The sequence below is a fragment of the Taudactylus pleione genome, unplaced genomic scaffold (assembly GCF_031769625.1).
Source record: "Taudactylus pleione unplaced genomic scaffold, aTauple2 ptg000095l, whole genome shotgun sequence".
NCBI lineage: Eukaryota > Metazoa > Chordata > Amphibia > Anura > Myobatrachidae > Taudactylus > Taudactylus pleione.
In genome coordinates, this window is record NW_028284497.1 from 14561505 (window position 1) to 14582352 (window position 20848).

A 20848-nucleotide genomic window follows, 5' to 3' on the forward strand; every position below is an offset into this window, starting at 1 on the left:
AAGCGCAGATGGGATGCGGTTAACACCCTGACAACCGGGATGCCATCTGCCGGAACCCCGGCAGCTGAACCCCGATTGCCGAGACAACACCGGCGCCGAAATCCCGTCATGACTCGGGATGCTGATGCCGGAATCCGGCATCCCGATCGTAAGGACACCGGGGAAAGGTAAGTATCAGCCGTGGGGAGGGAAAGTTAGGTTTAGTCACTTATCAGGAGGGTTAGGGTGCGGGGTAGGGAGGGTTAGGGGGTAAATAGAACATTGGGATGCCGCTGTCAATCGGTATTCCATTCCAATTCTGCGCAGATAAGCCAACATCTGAGATTTACGTAAATTTCTAATTTACGGAAATCTCTGAATTAGGCCCTTTATCTTCTCATCCTAAAATGATCTGTCCACACTTCCACTTTTTTTTTAGACAGGAAGATGAAAACATTCCTACCGTCTCTTGATCACTCAATGTGGTTCTAATGCTCAGCCACAGTATTACATACAGGTGCCTGTTACTAGCTTATACAATGCCTGCTGGTAGAGGATAGCAACATCTCCTTTCGCCTGTGACTACATGGTTTTCATTCCTAAAGTTGACGTGAACTCACTGTGATGTAGAAATGGTACAGTATATAGCAAGTATGTAGTGTTAGCTGCTGACATAGATGGATATTTATTGCCCCAATAAATAATATCTTTTATTTTCATGGCAATAAGAGATGTTCCTTCGGGATAATTTATCAAGAAACTGTTCCTGGGACTGCGCAAGGTGAAGAGTTTCAGTATAGTCATAGCTTACAAACTTTTCATGGGCATAATTACTTTAGAGAAAGCATATAGGGAAGGATCTCCTGGCCTCCTGGAGGTGGGGATCAGAAGATCTGAACGGAAGCTCAGAGAAGCTAAGATCCTGCTTGTTAAACAGCCCTATATCGACATCCCCAGAGAGAACTATAAGAATGGAGGTTGTTTTGTAAATGCGGTGGTAATTTTAGAGGACACCAGAGATATCTGTTATAGCTCCAGTGTTATGCTGGGTACACACTATCTGATATATCAGTCAGCCGACGAATGACATATCGCATAGTGCATCATCATTCACAGCAGAGATATCGGCATGTCTGGCTTTGTATATGGGCGACTCTCCGAACCGCCTATACACTTACTGCAGGAACCGCCGACACTGACATCTCAACTGGGCAGGGAAATTTAAATGCCCAGAAGTGATGTCAGCGCAGACACATTGAGCAGCAGATTGGTAAGTGTGTATTGGCTTACCGATTGGTCGCTCGGTCTGCGGATATGTCGCCCAGATGTGTACCCAGCCTTAGAGCAATAATATATAAAAGTTAAGTTAAACTTGCAATAATCCTGTAAGAACAGACAATTTTGTAGGGTTTATGGTTTAATAAGAGAGCCCCATGGTGTTGTTGATGGCAGGATGCTTAGTCTCTCATTAAGCAGCTCTGCAAATCTATAGCTACTCAGATGTTTATAATGATTCTGAGTTGAATTGAACAGCCACATACACAGCAAATTCTATAGCCACAGATCATCTAGAGATAAGCAGGCAATTTAAGAATATATGGAGCACAGAAAAAGCATGGTCTAACTTTTAAGACATAGCATGCATAACATGATCATCATACTTCCTAACACATCAGATGATACAAAAAGGATACTGCTCTTGGTTTATCTCTATTAGTCACCTTGTATACACGCAGGCTCTCTTCATGTCCCCCTCCCTGTACATGCATCTGTATTTTCTCCCTGCTGTTGCTCTCATATTCACACAGGTTACATCGCAGGTGCAAAGGAGGAAAGGAGGAGGCCTGGCTGTATCCGCTGATTGGAAGTTCTGCTGCTGAAGCTTGTGCAGTGGCCAGAGCTGCACCGCCCTCTCGCATATGAGCAGTTAATTGATATTTTTGGGCATGCTTGTCGGTCTTCAGATGCAGTTGGAAATTAGCCTTAAGTTGGGTGCTATAGGAGCAGAGGCGGCAGCAATGCAAGTCTCCTCTGACTTCTCTCCATTCCCTCTCGGGCAAAGACCGGCCTCTACTAGCATGAGAGAGTAATCCCTCCAGACTATCAGTGGTAAAGCTACGGCACACCAGACAGCGGAAGACACCTGGAGATAGCTCTTCCTCAGGGCAAGAAGATGATGAATCTGGTAGGGGTGAAGGTACAGGAATGGGCATAGCAGAGGATCCTAAAGTAATGACTTGTGAGCCTGATGGAGAATCTGGTGTAAGTAGGCTGCAAGCTGTAGAGACAGACGATAAAACAGTAGATTTTCAGCAATAGATCACAGTTACATTACAATAAGGGATATTTCATATTTTACATATCACCTTATAACATATATAATTCTATGTGAAGTGAGATATTGTGCTGACACGTACACTAGACAAATTTAAGAAAGGTTTATACATTTCTCTAAAAAAAAAAAAAAACACATTGTATGAAAGTAGTCAGATCTTATCTGTGCTAATGGCTTCCAGATTAAGCGATGGGATATTAACTTGTGTTATATCTATTTACAGGTAAAAGAACTGACTGTTAATCTGAGGAGTAAAGACTTGTCCATTGCAGAAAGTATTAGAATTACTATTAAAATTTCTGTTGTTTTGAAACAAAAGAAATGCGGAATTAGAGGTACTGGCTATAAACTGAATTCACCCAATCTGACATTTGTCACATGAATTATTATTTTTTTTACATCATGGAAATAAATATCATTTATTCAGGGATTTGTAACAGCACAAAATACTCTGTCAAATTTTGAAGAATGAAAAACTTCTGCAGCTCGTTTTACACAGTAAATGATTACATAAGTACTCACCACATCAGTCTGTTTTGGAAAGTCTCTACCAACTTTGCACATGTGGGCTCTAGAATTGTCACCAATAGTTTCCAGTATTGTTCTAGTTCCCTCAGATTAGATAAGGAAAGCTGATGAACATACTCACTGTGAAATTAAGGCCTGGGTTTTGACTGGGCCACCCCATTACATTGAATGTCTTCCTATATGTTTTGGACAGGGACAAACTTTTCAAATGTGTGTTTCTGTGCAATAAACATTGGTACTCCCATAGTCCCCATTACACCTCCCAAAGGTCTCTCTCCCCTCCCCACTCCATGGTTCTCTCTATTTTTTACTTTTTTTGCACCATTTTTATGTTAATCATAAGTAGAGTTTTCTCTCACATTTATCATGCTTCCTAAATCCTCTCCCCAGGAATTCTCTCACTTTCTCTATTTTCTGCATCCTCTCCCAAGGAACTCTTTCACCTTCCTCTTGCATTTTTTTATTACTGTTAATTTGCAGTATTATCATAATATAGGAGGTACCTAAGTGTCAAAGGGACCTAAGGTGCAAATAAACGCAGGGCCCTGTGCTATGGCTTCCCCTAAAATGTAACTTTTTATCCCCCAAATCCTAGGTGTCTTGCACAATGCAGAACATTTTTCTCCAGCAGTTTCTGTCTTCTGCCCTCTTGGCCCTTTGACCAAAAAAACGGTGTAAATACTTATGTAATAAATGATTTTCTTTATTTGTAATTGAATAAGAAACAGCTTTAGAGTGTTTTTTTTTTATTTGACATTAGAGTACTTTGTGCTATCCATTTTGATTCCATAGTACAGGGAAATGTGAAAACTGGTAACGGGGTGAGTGATTCTTATAGTAGCTACTGTATATTCTTCTTGTTAAGTGCAGTGAGGTTTATTTACTAACATTTGTTAAAGGTGCAAATTTGTACCAAACCTTTCTAACCAACCAGACATTATATTTTGTAACTTGTACGTAACAGATATACAGTCAGGTCCATAAATATTGGGACATTGACAGAATTTTCATATTTTGTCCTCTATTCACCACCACAATGGCTTTGAAATGAAACAAACAAGATGTGATTTAACTGCAGACTTTCAGATTTAATTTGAGGGTACTTACATCCAAATCAGGTGAACGGTGTAGGAATTACAACGGTTTCTATATGTGCCTCCCACTTTTTAAGGGGCCAAAAGTAATGGGACAAACTAAACAATCCTAAATCTAACTTTCACTTTTTAATACTTTGTTGCAAATCCTTTGCAGGCAATTGCAGCCTGAAGTCTGGAACGCATAGACATCACTAGACGCTGGGTTTCATCCCTGGTGATGCTCTGCCAGGCCTCTACTGCAAATGGCTTCAGTTCCTGCTTGTTCTTGGGGCATTTTCCCTTCACTTTTTAGCCTTAAAAAACTCTTTGGTTGCTTTTGCAGTATGCTTCGGGTCATTGTCCATCTGCAATGTGAAGCGCTGTCCAATGAGTTCTGAAGCATTTGACTGAATATGAGCATATAATATTGCCCGAAACACTTCAGAACTCATTCTGCTGCTTTTGTCAGCAGTCACATCATCAATAAATACAAGGGAACCAGTTCTATTGGCAGCCATACATGCCCACGCCATGACACTACCACCACCATGCTTCACTGATGAGGTGGTATGTTTTGGATCATGAGCAGTTCCTTTCCTTCTCTTCTCTTCCCATCACTCTGGTACAAGTTGATCTTTGTCTCATCTGTCAAGAGGATGTTGTTCCAGAACTGTAATGGCTTTTTTAGATGTTATTTGGCAAACTCTAATCTGGTCTTCCTGTTTTTGTGGCTCACCAATGGTTTGCATCTTGTGGTGACCCCGCTATATTCATCTTGTGAAGTCTTCTCTTGATTGTTGACTTTGACACATATACATCTACCTCCTGGAGAGTGTTCTTGATTTGGCCAACTGTTGTGAAGGGGTTTTTCTTCACCAGGGAAATAATTCTTTTGTCATCCACCACAGTTGTTTTCCGTGGTCTTCCGGGTCTTTTGGTGTTGCTGAGCTCTCCGGTGCGTTCTCTCTTTTTAAGAATGTTCCAAACAGTTGATCTGGCCACACCTAATGTTTTTGCTATCTCTCTGATGGGTTTGTTTTCATTTTTCAGCCTAATGATGGCTTGCTTCACTGATAGTGACAGCTCTTTGGATCTTATATTGAGAGTTGACATCAACTGATTCCAAATGCAAATGTCACACCTAGAATCAACTCCAGACCTTTTACCTGCTTAATTGATAATGAAATAACGAGGGAATAGCCCACACCAGTCCATGAAATAACTTTTGAGTTGATAGTCCCATTACTTTTGGCCCCTTAAAAAGTGGGAGGCACATATTGAAACAGTTGTAATTCCTACATCGTTCACCCGATTTGGATGTACTTACCCTCAAATTAAATCTGAAAGTCTGCAGTTAAAGCACATCTTGTTTGTTTCATTTCAAAGCCATTGTGGTGGTGAATAGAGGACAAAATCTGAAAATTCTGTCAATGTCCCAATATTTATGGACCTGACTGTATACTAATTGTTGACTTATTGTTATGGATTAATGGACATTTGCCTCAGTGACCAATGCTTTACTAACCTTTACTAACAAGTTATATGAAGAAACAGGTTTTTTTTTTTTTTTATATGCAATAGATATATGTTGGAGTGTCACCTGTGCCTGTTCTCACCTTGGCTACTAGATGAGCTGAAGTGCATGGGATTGAAAAGCAGCGGGTGTTCCAGTGCCTGCTCCGATGCTAGTGGGCCTCCATAGAAAGGGAAGTTGTCTTGTCCCATTCCCAGTCCCTGGTGAAGTAGCAGTACGTTTTGCATGTGCTTTTCACTGGTCATGTGAATACGTAAGTTGCGGGAAATATTAGTCTCATAATTACACACCTTACAGTGCCATGATGCCTTTTGCTTTAGTTGACGATCTATAGGTGATGTGTGACCTGGTTCTCCCTGCCCTGTGTTCGCTGGCGGTGCTGTTAAGGGAGGCACTGCTGTGTTAGGTGTAGGGCCTGATCCTTGGTAACCTTGAAGGTTGGCCAGGTGTTTGTCAGACTGCATGTGTATAGTGAGGTTCCCCTTGGTGGTTGTGGAATAATTGCAAGCTTCACAACGATATGGCTTATAGCCACAGTTGTAGCTTTCACCTCGGGCCAAACGTGGGTGCTGCTGACCACTGTGACAATAAGAACAATGGCTGTGAGTTTCTGGATGCTTTTCCTTCATATGAACATCCAGTGTCTGTTGGTATTTGTAATGCCAGTTGCATTTGGGGCATTTTAGAGTTTTGCAAGAATTGCGGGAGTGTAGTAGGGAAAGCTGGCTCTGGAGAGAAAGACTTTGGAATGGTTGGGGGCCTGAGGATGGTGTGCATTCATCGAGGGCCATGGGCCCACGGTCTGCATCTGTTTGGTTACCCCCTTTGTCAGAGCCATGGAGAGCTCCCATTTGTACAAAGGAATTTGTCATCATTGGGCCATAGAAGCTTTGGTTTGTGAGTAGTTGTTCATTGATGTCCAATGGCTGGGAGGCAGAGAGGTTGTTTTCCTGCACATCCTCTACCTCTTCTTCACCATCTTCATCCAGAGCCTCAGCTACTGCTGAGCACCAGTTTGCTACTCCATTCTTTTCATCTACGTGGGCCTTTGAATCTTTGGCTTCAGTTGAGTTGAGTGTTCCTGTGGAATCACATTTGTGGTAGCTTAGAGGTGAGTTGGGCACCAGGCCCATAGACAGTTTTGGACTTCCTTCTGGATTTCCTTGAAATGCCGCTTGACTTTTGGTATCACTGTGGTTTGTTTTTTTCATAAAATCTTCTGATGTTCCTGACTGCTCAGGTTCACTTTGGATTATTTCTACAAGTGGGGCAGTTTGGACCCCAGAAAGGGCAACATTCTCTATCTCCCGGCCAGCATCTAACACATTGTGGCTTTTTTTTGGTTCTAAAAGGCTGAGGAAAAGTTGCCCACTAGATCTATATATGATACCAGATGTTTCCCCTGATGCCAGCTGATCTTGATATGGGTGATCTAATCCATGGGAGTGTGAAGCATGACACCCCAGCTGGACTCCACTTCGAAAGTTGAGCTGGCATAGGAGACATATCCAAGTACCATCTACCCTTTGTGTCCTGATGGACTCCCCAGTTGGTTTGTGTCTTATATCATCTTCCCCCGTTTGCCCCCCCGCTTCCTTTTCTTTGGGTTGATCTTGTATTCTGGGCGAGGTGCCAGGCGCTGGATCAGTGAGATCGGCTGCCTCAGCTGAGGTATGTCGGGATATTTGGTTAGAGCAAAAGCCTTGGTAGGTGGCGGTGAGACGAAAAGAGGTGAGTGGAGGACATGGTAGCACTGTGCTTTTTGGGGGGTCTCGTGGTGAAGCTGGGGAAGGAAGAGCACCTTCCTCTTCTTCCTCGTCTTTCAGGAGGTAGACAGTTCCATCACTAGAAAATATCACATGCCCCATGAGGGCCTCCCCTCCATCCTCATTTTCCTCCTTGAAATTTGGCTGTGAAGGAGATGAGAGCTTTGGCAGATAAGTGGGGTTTGGAGAATTGGGAGTCACCAGGGGTGGCTGCAAGATGGAGGATGTCGGGCTAACAGCCCGATATCCTCCTTCAGCAGCAGAAGCAGAGGAGGAGGGTGAGGAAGAAGTTTCTGGAGAGGGGTTGAGAGGAAGGTGAGGGGTATCTTTGGTGGTTGTCGGGCAAAGGGGTAAATTGAGGTCCAGAGGCCAGGAGCTTTTTTCATCCTGCCCAGAAGAGGTGAGGAAGCATTCACCAGCATCCATAGCTGCACGGTGGATATGCAAGAATCATCTCAGACACAGCCCTAAGTATAGAAGAAGAATACAGTGAGAGAAAATAAACAAACATCCCTGCATTTGTGGCAAGCAAATGGTTAATCACCTCATTTATGGAGTAGAAGTGAATAATTTTTGCTCAATGGGTGTCTACATCTTCTGGCAAAAAAAGGTTTTTAGTAATTTTCGTATGTGCCTTACATCTTAATAGCATTATTCATTGCTACGCTTGTCACTAGTGAAGCATGAGTTAAATATATTCAGTGCCTAGTGATTTGAAGAATGTGTTCAATCTATTCTCTGACAACGTATGTGTTATGAGGAGGTAAGGGTTAATTGCTATTCTGCTGGTCTTTCTCCTCCCCCCCTCCCTGGAGTCCTTATAATTCTGCTCCCCACAGAGTCTGATGTTGAGGTGATTAAAGAGCTGTGAGCCTGAGCACATTAGCATGTTAATGAGTATGGAAATTATTAACTAAAGAGTTTCATTCTACAGCTTGGTAGAGGGGGTTTAATATACATAGGGGAGGATGGAGTGAAGCGCTGGTGCAGGAATGGGGGTGAAATTGTCAAAGAAAGGAATATAATAGATAGCAGGATATCTGCTATTGTAGTCACAAGATCAAGCTGCCATAATTTAAGACATGCTTGTGTGTACCTACCAACGTCAATAAATACCTCCGTACAAGCTCAATATGGAGCTGTCCTCATTATCGATAATCACTTTAATTGTTTATACTCCTCTTCATAATCAGAACCCAAGCCTGGCTCAACTAGGCAATTTATGCAGCCTTCACAAGCCAGCATCATAATGAGCAGTCAATGAAGGGAACACGAAGTAATGCAGCGCTGCTCTCGAGAACATCTCACTTTATAACAAAAAAAATAGAACAGACTAGCTACATGGATCATTTTCCTTATTACCAACAAAACCTAGTCATAGAAATACTTACAACGTCACACAGTCTTAGATTAAAAGTTTTTTAAGTAATTAGGAAAACGATTCTCTCTCTCTCTCTCTCACCCCATACATCAGCCAAAATGGGTACTGTCTTAACTAATATTTCATTCTAACCTTTGACTTTATTAAATTTGTCAGTTGTAGTTAATCATATTACTATGCCCCTTCCCTTCCAGTAATATGGCATTAAATTAAGATACTTCTATTTAAGTATTGAAAAAACAAGTTTGCTCTCCAATTTCTGACTTACCTCTTCTTATTGGGAGGTAGTTTGTACAGTCATACATACAAGACTTATTTTGTCAGTAAGTTCGTTCTTTTTCTCAATGAGTAATTTCATTGGTGGATAATCCATAAGGCTATTTAAGCACACTAGTCATTGGTAATGTGGAATAAACACATTCTACTATTGGCTAAATTCTTTATATGAACAGCCAACAAATAAAGAATAATCTATAAATGCAGACTTGTAAGCAGCCTTTTATAGCTTTCACAAACATAAATCTCAAATACAATTATAACAGACTCAAAACAGCCAAACAATCAACAATAATAATAGTGAGGATTTGTATAATTACAGTGTTTACGGCTTAGATAATCAACATTGCACCTTTTATAAAGAAAGCTAAAATTGTTATAATCATCCATGATCTTGTATAGTGATAACAGTTTGCAGAGGGAAACATGTTTCTCTTTTTGGGCATACAGCCATAAACAACTAAGTAATAAGCAACCAAATAATTCATAAAAGGTCAACTAATATACATGCAATACAGTTATAGGGTTCAACCCAATTACCCGTGAAGGGGGCGAGTTGCAGTTGCAACTACGTACAAATACCAGCTACAGCCCCTGAACTCACACCCCTCGTGGGCCCCTTCTCGTGCCGGACTCGCACATCTTTGTACGCAGCCCAGCAGTACCGTAAGTGTGGCATACAGCCGCACTTGGGCCGCAAAGGGACTCGCGGGTAATTATATTGACCCCATAGTCAGATTCTGGAGAAACAATGGTTGTCTGATGATTATGCACACACACGCATATTGTGATCACAGGCCAACCAGATCTTAAGTACTGCCTGGGCCTGAATCAGATCCATCCCAACATGCCCACATATGGTTACTGTATTGCAGGGTACACACTTGCCGATATGTACCTGGAGCATATGTCGGCCCGACGGGCCAACATATCGTGCCGCAGGTACACATTGAGCGATGTAATGAACGATCCCTCGATCCATCCTTTATTACCTGCAACAGCAACGCATGCGATATCGTCCTGTTGGCCGTGCAGCAGTAATGAATATAATGAATATATACTGTAGATAATAAATAAAGAACATAAACAGACATTTTCTGGAAATATCTGCAAAATATAAGTATCTCCAGGATGTATTACAGGCATTCTATGTGTGTAATCTTAACATGGTGTTAGCCATTGTAGCGGGATGCAGTCAGTAAGCCGCCTGTCGAAATGCCGACTGTCGGCTTCCCGACTGTGCAATCCCCACAGGTGACTAATAATAGGCGTCGAAATCCTGATGCCAATCGTTATCCCTACGCCGGGAGCCCGACGCCCTGCATACCGAACAAAGGTAAGCCGGGCGCGGACATCGCGCACGGGGGGCGGGGGTTAAGGGCTCCCAGGGGGACTTAGGGTTAGGCACCCCCCCAGGAGGATTAGGTTTAGGCTGCGGGAACGGAGGGGGGGGGGTTAGGTTTAGGCACTTACGGGGGGGAGGTTAGGGTTAGGCACCCCTAAGGGAGGGTTTGGGTTAATGTTACTTACATTAATCCCCTGTCGGGATCTTCACTGCTGCCGGTCTTCCGGCATCGGGATTTGAATCGCCGGACATACGGCCGGCGGTCATTCATACCGATCCCACTGTAGCCTATAGGCTACATATCTCAATTTACCGAGAGGGGGATCCTCCAGAACCCTCCCCAGTTATAGCCATGCGCAGCAGGTCCCGCAGTACAAAGTAAAGTGATCGCTGAAGCAATCACTTTACTTTACACATCGCAGGGACAGGCTCCTATTGGAGACCATATCCCTGGATGTGATTTTTAATACATCCGGGTGGTACAGAATTTCTTATTGCCGTGAATAGAAGCAATTATTTGGCATAATTATGGGGTCTAAAGTTGGCCACACACTAGACTTACTTGCATCCAACCATCCAACTTGTTGATTGATTGGAATGAAAATCTGGTAACGTATGGGAGTAACTGATGATCAGCAATTTGCTCTAAATGCCAGAAAACAGATGCAAATGGTCGGTCAGACAAGTTTGTTAAATGTTTGATCTAAACAATTTGTTCAAACAACAATTTTTGTAAATTTTCCGGCATTTGGGAGCAAATTGCTGATTGTCATTTGCTTTCATACCTTACCAGATTTTCATTCCAACCAATCAACTAGTCTAGTGTGTGGCCATCTTAAGACCCGATAATTGAAAAACGCCAAACAAACAATTACGTAGACTGAAAATATCTGTCTACTGATTCCTCAGTCTATGTATGATGTATTCCACTTTCTCAGTATTGCAATATTTTATTTTTTATACTTATTTATGTAAAACATTTGACCATACTGTATGTGACAATATAAACTCTTCAAGCAGCTACTAGCAATAACAAATAAATGAATCAACAACCAATCAGTGCAAAGAGATGTAGCCAATTCAGTCACAAATACAAACAGGAATATTGCATATGAATGGGTATATTATACTTAACTGAAAAACAACTAGGCTTAATGGATTATAGGGCCAGATTCGGCGATAGACGCAAATGCCGTCGCTGCTGCGATCCCGTATGCAACAGCTATACGAAAATATGCATATGTCCATCTTTGCGCAGTAGAAAAATCACCGACCAATTGCAAAAATATCGGCATTGTGTCCATCTTTCAATCAAGCTCATAGTTCAAATATACACACACATGATTGCTAATTCTCATCATTCTAGATGCTTGTGCATAAACACTCAGAGAAATGAGTAGAAGCGAGATATTAAAGTAACAAACCAGGAAATATTTTTTCTCTCTCTCTCTTTCTTTACACACATACAATTCGGTAGTCTTCACTCATGGCCAATTGAGCTTTAGAGAGTGTAAGTATTTCCACATCTGCGGTGACCTTAAACCAGGTGTGGGGAACCTTTTTTTTGCTGAAGGCCATTTTAATATATATATAATATTATTTTCGGATCTGGTGCAGGCCACGCCCCCTCCGTGTGATGTCACACAGGGATGAGGCCACAATCGACCAGTAATTACAGCAATGGTCCGGGAGCTGTAAGGGCAGCAGTGTGACCATCTGAAGCGTCCTAAGGACGCTCCTGACGGCACTGCTGCATAGATTCTGGCTGCTGGGTGCTATTCTAGGCACCCTGCTAGCCAGGTGAGGCTAGCAGAAAAAAGCTCAGAGGGCCATACCAAATGATTCCGGGGGCCTTATATGGCCCCCGGGCCTGAAGTTCCCCATCCCAGCCTTAAACAATAATACCTGAAGAGGTTGGGAGGTTGGGTATGAAATCCCAGCAGCTCAATAGCCGCCAGGATGAAATGCAGACGCTGGAAGCCCGACATTTCGATGCCTATCTTAAGTCCCTTGTTAGGCTTCTGCTGTCAGGATATAGACCGGCAGCATTTAGTCCGCCAGTCTATAAACTACATCCCCCTGAAGAGGTATCACGGTGCACTGAAGACTTGGGTTTGATTCCCGCTAAGGACCTTTATGTTCTCCCCATGTATGTGTTGGTTTCCTCCAGGTACTCTGACTTCCTCCCACTTTCCAAAAACTACCTGGCTTCTGACAAAAAAAAAAATAAGCCTAGTGTGTGTTTGTACATGTGGTAGGGCACTATAGATTGAGTGCTTCACTGGGACTAAATATTCTCTGTAAAGCGCTGTGGAACATGTGTGCGCTATATAATAACTGGTAATAAATAAATAATATAATTATTCAAGCCAAGCTGTTACTTCCGCTATTTTTTTAATAATATTGGGTTGCTACTGAATGGGACACATGGTCCTTCTACACTGAATGGCACTAGCAAAGCTCTGGTCTCCTTACAGCCTGTGATTTATTCTAAGTGCTGCCTCCAATCCTTGGGGTGTTGTGAATGTGTAAACAGGTTGGTAAAAAAAGCTGGGAAAGGAAAAGTAGCCAAAATAATTTAGGGAAGTATAAAGAGAAGTTTGTGTATAACCCTGCATTAAGGAGAAGGAAGGTGAGAAAAACACCAAGGTCACTTTAAACAAGAAGGAAATTAACTCGAAGTGGAAAGGAAACGTAACCAGAGAAGACACAATGACCATCAATCCATACAAGCATAACAATCAAATGCAGTGATATGAACAAATACAGCTGTGGCCAGCCAATAAACAGATAACACAATAATGGAAACACAAACCATTAATCCAATTTCATCCAGTCAATGAAAACATAACCAGCCAATGCAGTAGTGACAAATTAATGCAAATGGACCAGTATGTGTTTACGAAAACAGTAATACAATAGGAAATAAACATCCATCCAAAAGTAATAAAGATGTACAATAAAGGCACATACACAACAAGTCAATGCGCTATATTATATGAATATAAATGTATTTTCTATCGTTACCATTATCATATGGTACTTCTTCTTGAATTGTTCAGCTAGTACAACCAACCAATGGTATAATCAGTTTGTTGGATACCAGTAAGATGTGTGTATATATAGCAAACAGATCCTATAAGAAAATGTATTTTGTTTATTTTTTTATAATATGCAGTTGAATACATTTAGCTGTACTAGATGGCAGCGTGCCTATTAATCAAACAAGTTATTATTCTCTCTGTGATTTCTATGGTGCGTTTCTTGTGTGATATGGGATTAGTGTTAAACATGTTAGTGATCATCCATGTTTAATACAGCAAAGCAAAAAGCAAGGGTAAGGGACATTTAAGTGCCTCAAATATGTTATTTGCTGCTTTACCATATTGAATATGGTACCCAGTGTTCAGATCCTCACTTCTTTCAGTCCTCAACCGTAAATAAATTATTGTAAAAACATTCACATGAACAAATAAACAGAGTAAGGTAACCAGAGAGGAAGAAAAGTGAGGGAAATAAAAAACATACAGGAGAGGACACTAATGGATAACCAGAGAGACAGAAAAAAAGAGAACCTCAAAAAGAGACCACAGAAACAGAGAGAGAAAATGACTTCCAGGGGAGAGAGACTATCTAAATAATGAGAAGGCCAGCCAAAGAAATAACAGCAAGTGAGCGTGAAGGACATGCAGTGACAGAGGGGAGAAGATAGGCAGAAACACAGAGGAAGAATAAAAGGAAAAGCTTTTTATGGTGACAAACATATCAGAGCTGAATTTGAGACAGCAGCAAGGAGACCGCATATATAAAGGTGGACAGGGTTGAATTAAGCAGTAGGATCTATATACAGTAGTAAGCGGTGGTGGCACATTGTATATATATATGTATATATATATATATAAGTTTCCAAAAAGGATGGCACTCAATAGACTTCTTAGTAATTTAAAACGGTCCTTTAATCGTCCGACGTTTCGGGGTAACCCCCCTTCCTCTGGGACAGCAGTACACATATATATATATATATTTTCAACATTTCTTTTATTCATCAGAGCAATAATACATTACACATCATATGTGGTGGCACATTGTATATTGAGGTATCATGGGGCTCCCACACTTGCAAGTCTATTCAGGGGCATGTCCGTACATGCCAGACGGAGAAAAAGACGTGGTGTGGGGGCACGCAAATGCTCATGTTCTAGGTTAGGCCTCCATATAGAGCCAGTGGGTCCTTAGTGCCTGACAGTTTCTGTGCGGTAACAGAGACAGTGCAACTAACACTGCACAGTGCAAAAGTGTGCACCAGCCAGGAAAGGGGGGAGGCATGAGAGAGGGGGAAAAGCACCCCCTTAATCCAGCTCTGAGGGTGGAGAGAGTACAGGGGATGAGCATAAAGAGATAATGTTGAGTTGCAGACGGCAAGAAGAAGGATGGAAAAATCAATACAATTACTTTCTAACGGTGTGTTAAGAGAGTGAGGTGTCGACACACTGTCCGTGTGTGAAAATATGAGCTCCCTATACATACTGGCAGTCTGGCAGCTATCATCTGAGTATTCCCACTGCCAGAGTACAGTATGTCTTCATGCGTCTCTTATGAAATGTAACATATGCTCCCCATTACATTTAGCAATCTGATATATGGGTATTGTGACAGGATGTCTTCATCAGAGCATATGAAATGTGCTATCAGGTGTTAGAGTCCAGCATGCTAATGTGTCTGTAAGTTATTAAAGGAGCATTCACACAGCATATACACGGGAAACGAATACAAACCCACAGATAAGCCATTACCCCCTCACCACAGAGATGCAGTGTGGTAAGCGTGCCCCTAATTGTCAGGCCTGCTGGTGATGAACTGTCCCTTCCCTGCATGAGCAGAGCAGTAGTTAACCCCTTTCTGATCAGCTACAATAACAAAGTACCCATTACTCCTTTCTCATCATGCACACTGGTAAAGGAACTATTGTTAACCCATCCACATCAGGGATACTGGGAAATGACTGATAACCCCCTTTCCCAAAAGAGCTGTGCAGAACACTGGTTTACTTATTTTATCCCAGCCAATATCATAAAGAGATCTGTGGATACAAGGTCATAAAAACCTCCTGCAAATGTAACACTCATTCCAGCAAGCCAGAGACTGTGATATATTAATAGTCATGATGAGACTGTTAGTCTCTCTGTTTACTGTATGCACGAGACAGAAGCAGTAATACCTCATATGGGTGTGTATGGCCAGCACAGCCTCTAATAAGAGATGGAGGAAAAAAACAGGCAACAAAAGAATTCAAGTCAGGAATAAAAACTGAGAGCAAGATTGATAGACGTCAGGATGCCATGTAGGAATAAACATGGACACAGAGAAGGAGGACAGAATAGAAGCAAAAAGCCTGAGAGAGTGGAAGACAAAAGCGGTGTCAGAATATGCCTGAGATGGTTGGGGGCGGAGAGAAATGCAGAAGATAGCAGAGAGACAAAGAGAGCAGAGGAAAGATGAGAGAGGAATAAAGAGGGAAGAAACAGCTTTATGACGCACAAATAACGTTACTGTGTGTGATAATGTATTAGTGTACCTGCGCAGTGTGTAAGATCTCGCAACAATAAAATGTGTTCTCCAAGACAATATTAGTGTACTAGCTAGATCAAATTTATCTTTGTCAGGTATGTTCAACATAAGTGCATAGCAGGCACACACCAGTAAGCCATTTGTCTGCAACATGGGGTATATATGCCTTACAGTGGTGGCTCATCAAATAAGTGCTCCTATGCTTAAATGTGTTACAGCCTAAATGCAAAATAGAATGGAAACAAATTATTGTAGAATCGTCAACAGTAATACAAATTTATAGCAAGTTACTCTTCAAATTATTATGTAATTAAAAAAAACTACAAACACAAGCCTCTTTACACCTGGAATATATTTGGTAGACACAAAACTCACTCCCTTCTGAAAGTATATAATATGTATCCAATTCACTTGACACACATATGCTACAACCCAATCATCCAATTTGGTAGTTTTTGCCCTGACAATGTAGTATAGCAGGTTGCCCTGACAATGTGGTATAGCAGGTTGGCCTGACAATGTAGTATAGCACATTAAGGTGCATACACATGGTACGATCAGTCAGCGATAAAGATATTGCTAACTGATCATCCTGCACCTTCCCGATGTGCTGGATGATCTTTATCGTTCATCCAGCACACCACCAACAATGGGCTAGCGACCCGCGATCCCTATGTAACCTGGTCGATATCGACCAGGATGGCCTGCATGCACGGGCAATGGTTGATATCGTTATCGTCCATAAGTGCCTGCACATCGTTGGTCGTTTGATGGCCAGCAGGCACCAAAAAATAAACTATCTGAACGATAACGATATGGTTGATATCGCTATCGTTCATATCATGCACTTTTATCGTACCGTGTGTACGCACCATTAACCTGATGCTGTAGTATAGCATGTTGGCCTGACGGTGTAGTAGAGCACATTAGCCTGACAGTGTAGTATAGCATGTTGGCCTGACGGTGTAGTAGAGCACATTAGCCTGACAGTGTAGTATAGCATGTTGGCTTAATGCTGTAGTAAAGCACAGGCCTGACTCTGTAGCACAGCATGTTGGACTGATACTATAGTAGTACAGCACATTAGCCTGATGCTGCAGTATAGAATGTTGGCCTGACGCTGTTTTACAGCTCATTGGCTTGACACTGTAGTACAACACGTTGGCCTGACAGTGTAGTAGAGTATGTTAGCCTGAAAATGTGGTATAGCTCGTTGACCTAACATTGTAGTGTAACACATTGGTGTGACATTGTATTATAACACGTTGGCCTGACACTGTAGTACAGCTTGTTGGCCTGACACTATTTGGCCTGGCGCTGAAGTATAGAACGATAGACTAATGCTGTAGTATAGCTTGTTGACCGGACACTGTATTATAGCACATTGGCCTGACACTATAGTATAGCACATTGGCCTGAAAGTATAGTAGGTCGGCCTGACACTGACACACGTTGGCCTGAAGCTGTAGTAGAGCATGTTAGCCTAACAGTGTAGTATATCTTGTTGACCTAACATTGTAGTATAGCACGTTGGCCTGACACTATGGTACGGTAGGCTAGCATGACAATGTAGTATAGCTTGTTGACCTGACATAGTAGTATAGCACATTGGCCTGACACTATAGTATAGCACATTGGCCTGACACTATAGTAGGTTGGCCTGACACTGACACGTTGGTCTGATGACGTAATATAACACGTTGGCCTGATAATGTAGTATAGCTCATTGACCTAACATTGTAGCACATTGGCTTGACACTGTATTATAGCATGTTAGCCTGACGCTGTAGTATAACATGTTGGCCTGATGCTGTATTATAGCATGTTGGCCTGATGCTGTATTATAGCATGTTGGCCAACCAGAGCCGTAACTAGACTTTTTGGTTCCCTGTGCCAGAGTGAAGCATTGCCCCCCCCCCCCCATTTTTTAAATAGGGACATAAGATAAGAAAAAAGGCCATGGCCTCATTGGGAAGGGCCAGGGAAGAGATAGGGGAGGCCAGGAGATACTGGGGATAAAAGAAGAGGAAGCTACAAGTGAGAATGATAATAAACAGAAAATTGACAGGCCTGAACAGCGCCCCCTGCCCTGCGGCGCCCTGTGCCATGGCACAGGTCGCACCACCATAGTTACGGCGCTAAGCCTGATGCTGTATTATAGCACGTTGGCCCGAAAATACGTGCCACCAAAATATTCATCTAATCTGGGTGATTGGCAAATATGTATCGGCTAACCACAATACATAGATCCCTTGCAATCTAGTTGATATTCCAAACTACAAGATCTGTGCAATATAGTTTTTCTAGTGTTTGACTGATTAAACACAAATCTCATCATTTGAAAATCGTGGAAAAATGGACAGCACTGTGTAAGGCCACTATTGTGTATACTCGCAGTTGGTTGTATATGTACATGTGCTGAACACATTATGACAGGAGCACTTTACGCTGAGTGCTTCACTGCTATAGTGTAACCAGCTCAGCCTGTCATAACACACATGGAACTGGTTATTGCCTGGTGCTTGTTACAATTTTTCTGGAGGGGAAGGGAATGGGGGTCTGGGTCTATGGTGCTTCACAGAATCTGTCATATTCACATTTATACACACAAAACAACTTGTATAGGTTTTGTGATTCCTTTTCCCCCAAACCACTTCATTTTTCTCTGGTTGTTTTCAATTACCAAATTATGTCTGAATTAAATTGACTATGACATTGCTATTTAGTTGACAAAAAACTATCTGTTTATCAGTGATATACTATCATAGTGTGTTATAAAGAGCCAATAATCCTAAAATATAGAAGAGGTTGTTCAAAGTGAAAGTATCTTCATTTTCTCACCACTAATGAAAGCTGGTGGTCATCTGTTACCAGTGTCACCTACATTCCACAATCACTTATGAATCAACATTGCTGTTTGTGTAGAGCAGGGATTGGTGGCAGCAAAACCCTAAAGGGGCCTATCCATTTGGAGATCTGAAAAACTGAACGTCTAGCTTTCAGTCCTTCGGGTCGCCAGGTACGGTGCCCGCAATGAACGTCATTCACTGCAGGAGACTGACCTCCTATTTCTGAACATGTGGAAGCTGACGCTCGTCGTCAGATTGACGAGCATGTTCCACAGATAGTCGGGGTTGGCAAGGACCCAGCGTACACGCGCATCGCTGGTTCTTGCCGGCTATCCATTAGATGACTTTCTGAACGTTCTGACCAAAACCTCCTTGTTTTTGTCGGATCATTCAAAAAGTCGTCTAATGGATAGGCCCCTTTAGAGCACTTACACGTAATCTGTTTTCCCATATATATTTGGGGATATCATACATCTCTCATCAAGGGAATGCATCTGCACAACCTGACTTTATGCCTTAGGAAGTGTACAGCATGCATGGCAGACACAAGTTAGATATAGAGGATAGGCCTATGCCTGACTAGAATACTTAGGACTGATGCAGAGGTGAAGTCAGCTGTAATTGCTTTCACATTATGTGCACGGGACGGTGTATATTCGCTCATATGTAGAGTTCTACATGTGGCAGTGTCACCAGAGATGGCGCTGGTGAGCAGCAGATTCTGTGTGGGGCAGGAGAGATCCGCCCACACAGAGGAGAAAAGGATTCTGGGAAGATGTGTAATTGCTGCCTTGTGGAGAGAGCTCAGGTGTGGGCTGATGAGAAGGCAGACCAGTCAGGCTGCCATTGGAGACAGTCTAAGTGGGACTGTGGTAGTCAGAGAGCCCAGTGAAGCTAAGCCAAGCCATTGGGGGCCAGGAGGCCTGAGTCCGGACCTGCAGGAGGCAGGGGGACTACAAACCTCTCAGACTGTGTGACATTGAAGCAGCTGGGCTGCAGGCTGAGGATACAGGGAAGGCCACCAAGACTGACTGTGTTTGTATAGCTGTGACAGCAAAGTCAGGCTGGAGCTGGCTATAGACCGGCAGAGAAGCAGGCTGAGGCTTTATTGGAAAACTAGCTGCACAATGACAGTCAGGGGTCAAGAAGTGAGTTAGACCCCCTAAACAGGGTCTAGGTTCTTTATTATTTTTTGTTTCCTGGTTTCCATGCTCATTAAGTACCTAAACACTGCACCAATCCACCCTCTACTGAGCTAATTACCCCAAGTTATCACAACACATCTCTGTGGCTGGACCGCATGTGCAGTACTCTTTGCTTGGTTTGCACATGACTTTGGATCGCCCATAGTTGTGTATGCTTGGGGCATGCGCAGAGCGAAAACACACAAGATATGCTCAGCAAATGGACTCACGGTCAACTCTGCATCAGCCCATAGATCGTCACCAGAGCTGTTGAGACATCCACGGAGCCCGGATACTGAGGGGGAATGACCAAATCAGAGCGGTGTGGCCACAAGTCTCAAAAAAAAAAAGTAAAATACAATGCTTGGCACCGCCCCCCCTCTTAGTGCCCCTGACTGTCACAATCTCTCAAATCTCTAGTTGAGCAAGAGAAACACATAAACTGTTGGAAGGAATGTTCTCCTGCGCTGCCTTGATCCAGCACTATCCAGGAAGGAGAGAGCCGCCGGGATTCAGCTAAGTGAGGTCTGACCTCTGACATGTGCTAATCTGCATGTGCGGACACGTCTCCACGTGTCTTCCGTCCCCAGCCTCCATGAGGACAGGTCGGACCAGGAGATTCTCACCCTAATGAGCCCTACAGTAAACTATACCACCACCATTGAACACTAGACCACTAGTGCTACTATCCATAAGTGTCAGAACCGTGATCACTCCTGGCGCACTATAACACCCAGCAATACCCTGAGCTCCAGACTAATTACATCTACCACTGTAACACCTGTGTAATTCCATATGTCACATGCTACCTATTATTCTATTTGATAAATCTAAGAACTGGATAATGCTGGACATACACTATAAAATTATCGGGGCGATCCGCCCGATATCAGTGGATTGCCCCGATAATTATACTATGTGTACAGGTGACCGAGGTTAAATTATCAATCGGCCAGGCATGACGGATCGTCCAGCATGCCTGTCCGATGCGATATTCTGTAATTTCATTGTCAGCCGCATCGGGCAG

The 20848-nt window shown here is 42.7% G+C and overlaps 2 protein-coding genes across 2 annotated transcripts in view; one reads left to right on the forward strand and one right to left on the reverse strand.

Annotated features, from left to right (window-relative positions):
• Positions 1-7664, reverse strand: part of ZFHX2 (zinc finger homeobox 2) — a 47736-nt gene extending 40072 nt beyond the window's left edge. Inside the window, exons 1-2 of the mRNA XM_088469992.1 lie at positions 5535-7664; positions 1701-2257 (exon numbers count right to left, since the gene is read on the reverse strand). Of these exons, the coding sequence (XP_088326118.1) occupies positions 1701-2257; positions 5535-7644 (2667 nt within the window). The 5' untranslated portion in view covers positions 7645-7664. The remainder of the gene's footprint in view (positions 1-1700; positions 2258-5534) is intronic.
• THTPA (thiamine triphosphatase) overlaps positions 2618-20848 on the forward strand; it is an 87163-nt gene continuing 68932 nt past the window's right edge. Inside the window, exon 1 of the mRNA XM_088469991.1 lies at positions 2618-2649. The gene's annotated coding sequence lies outside the window, so the exon portion shown is untranslated. The remainder of the gene's footprint in view (positions 2650-20848) is intronic.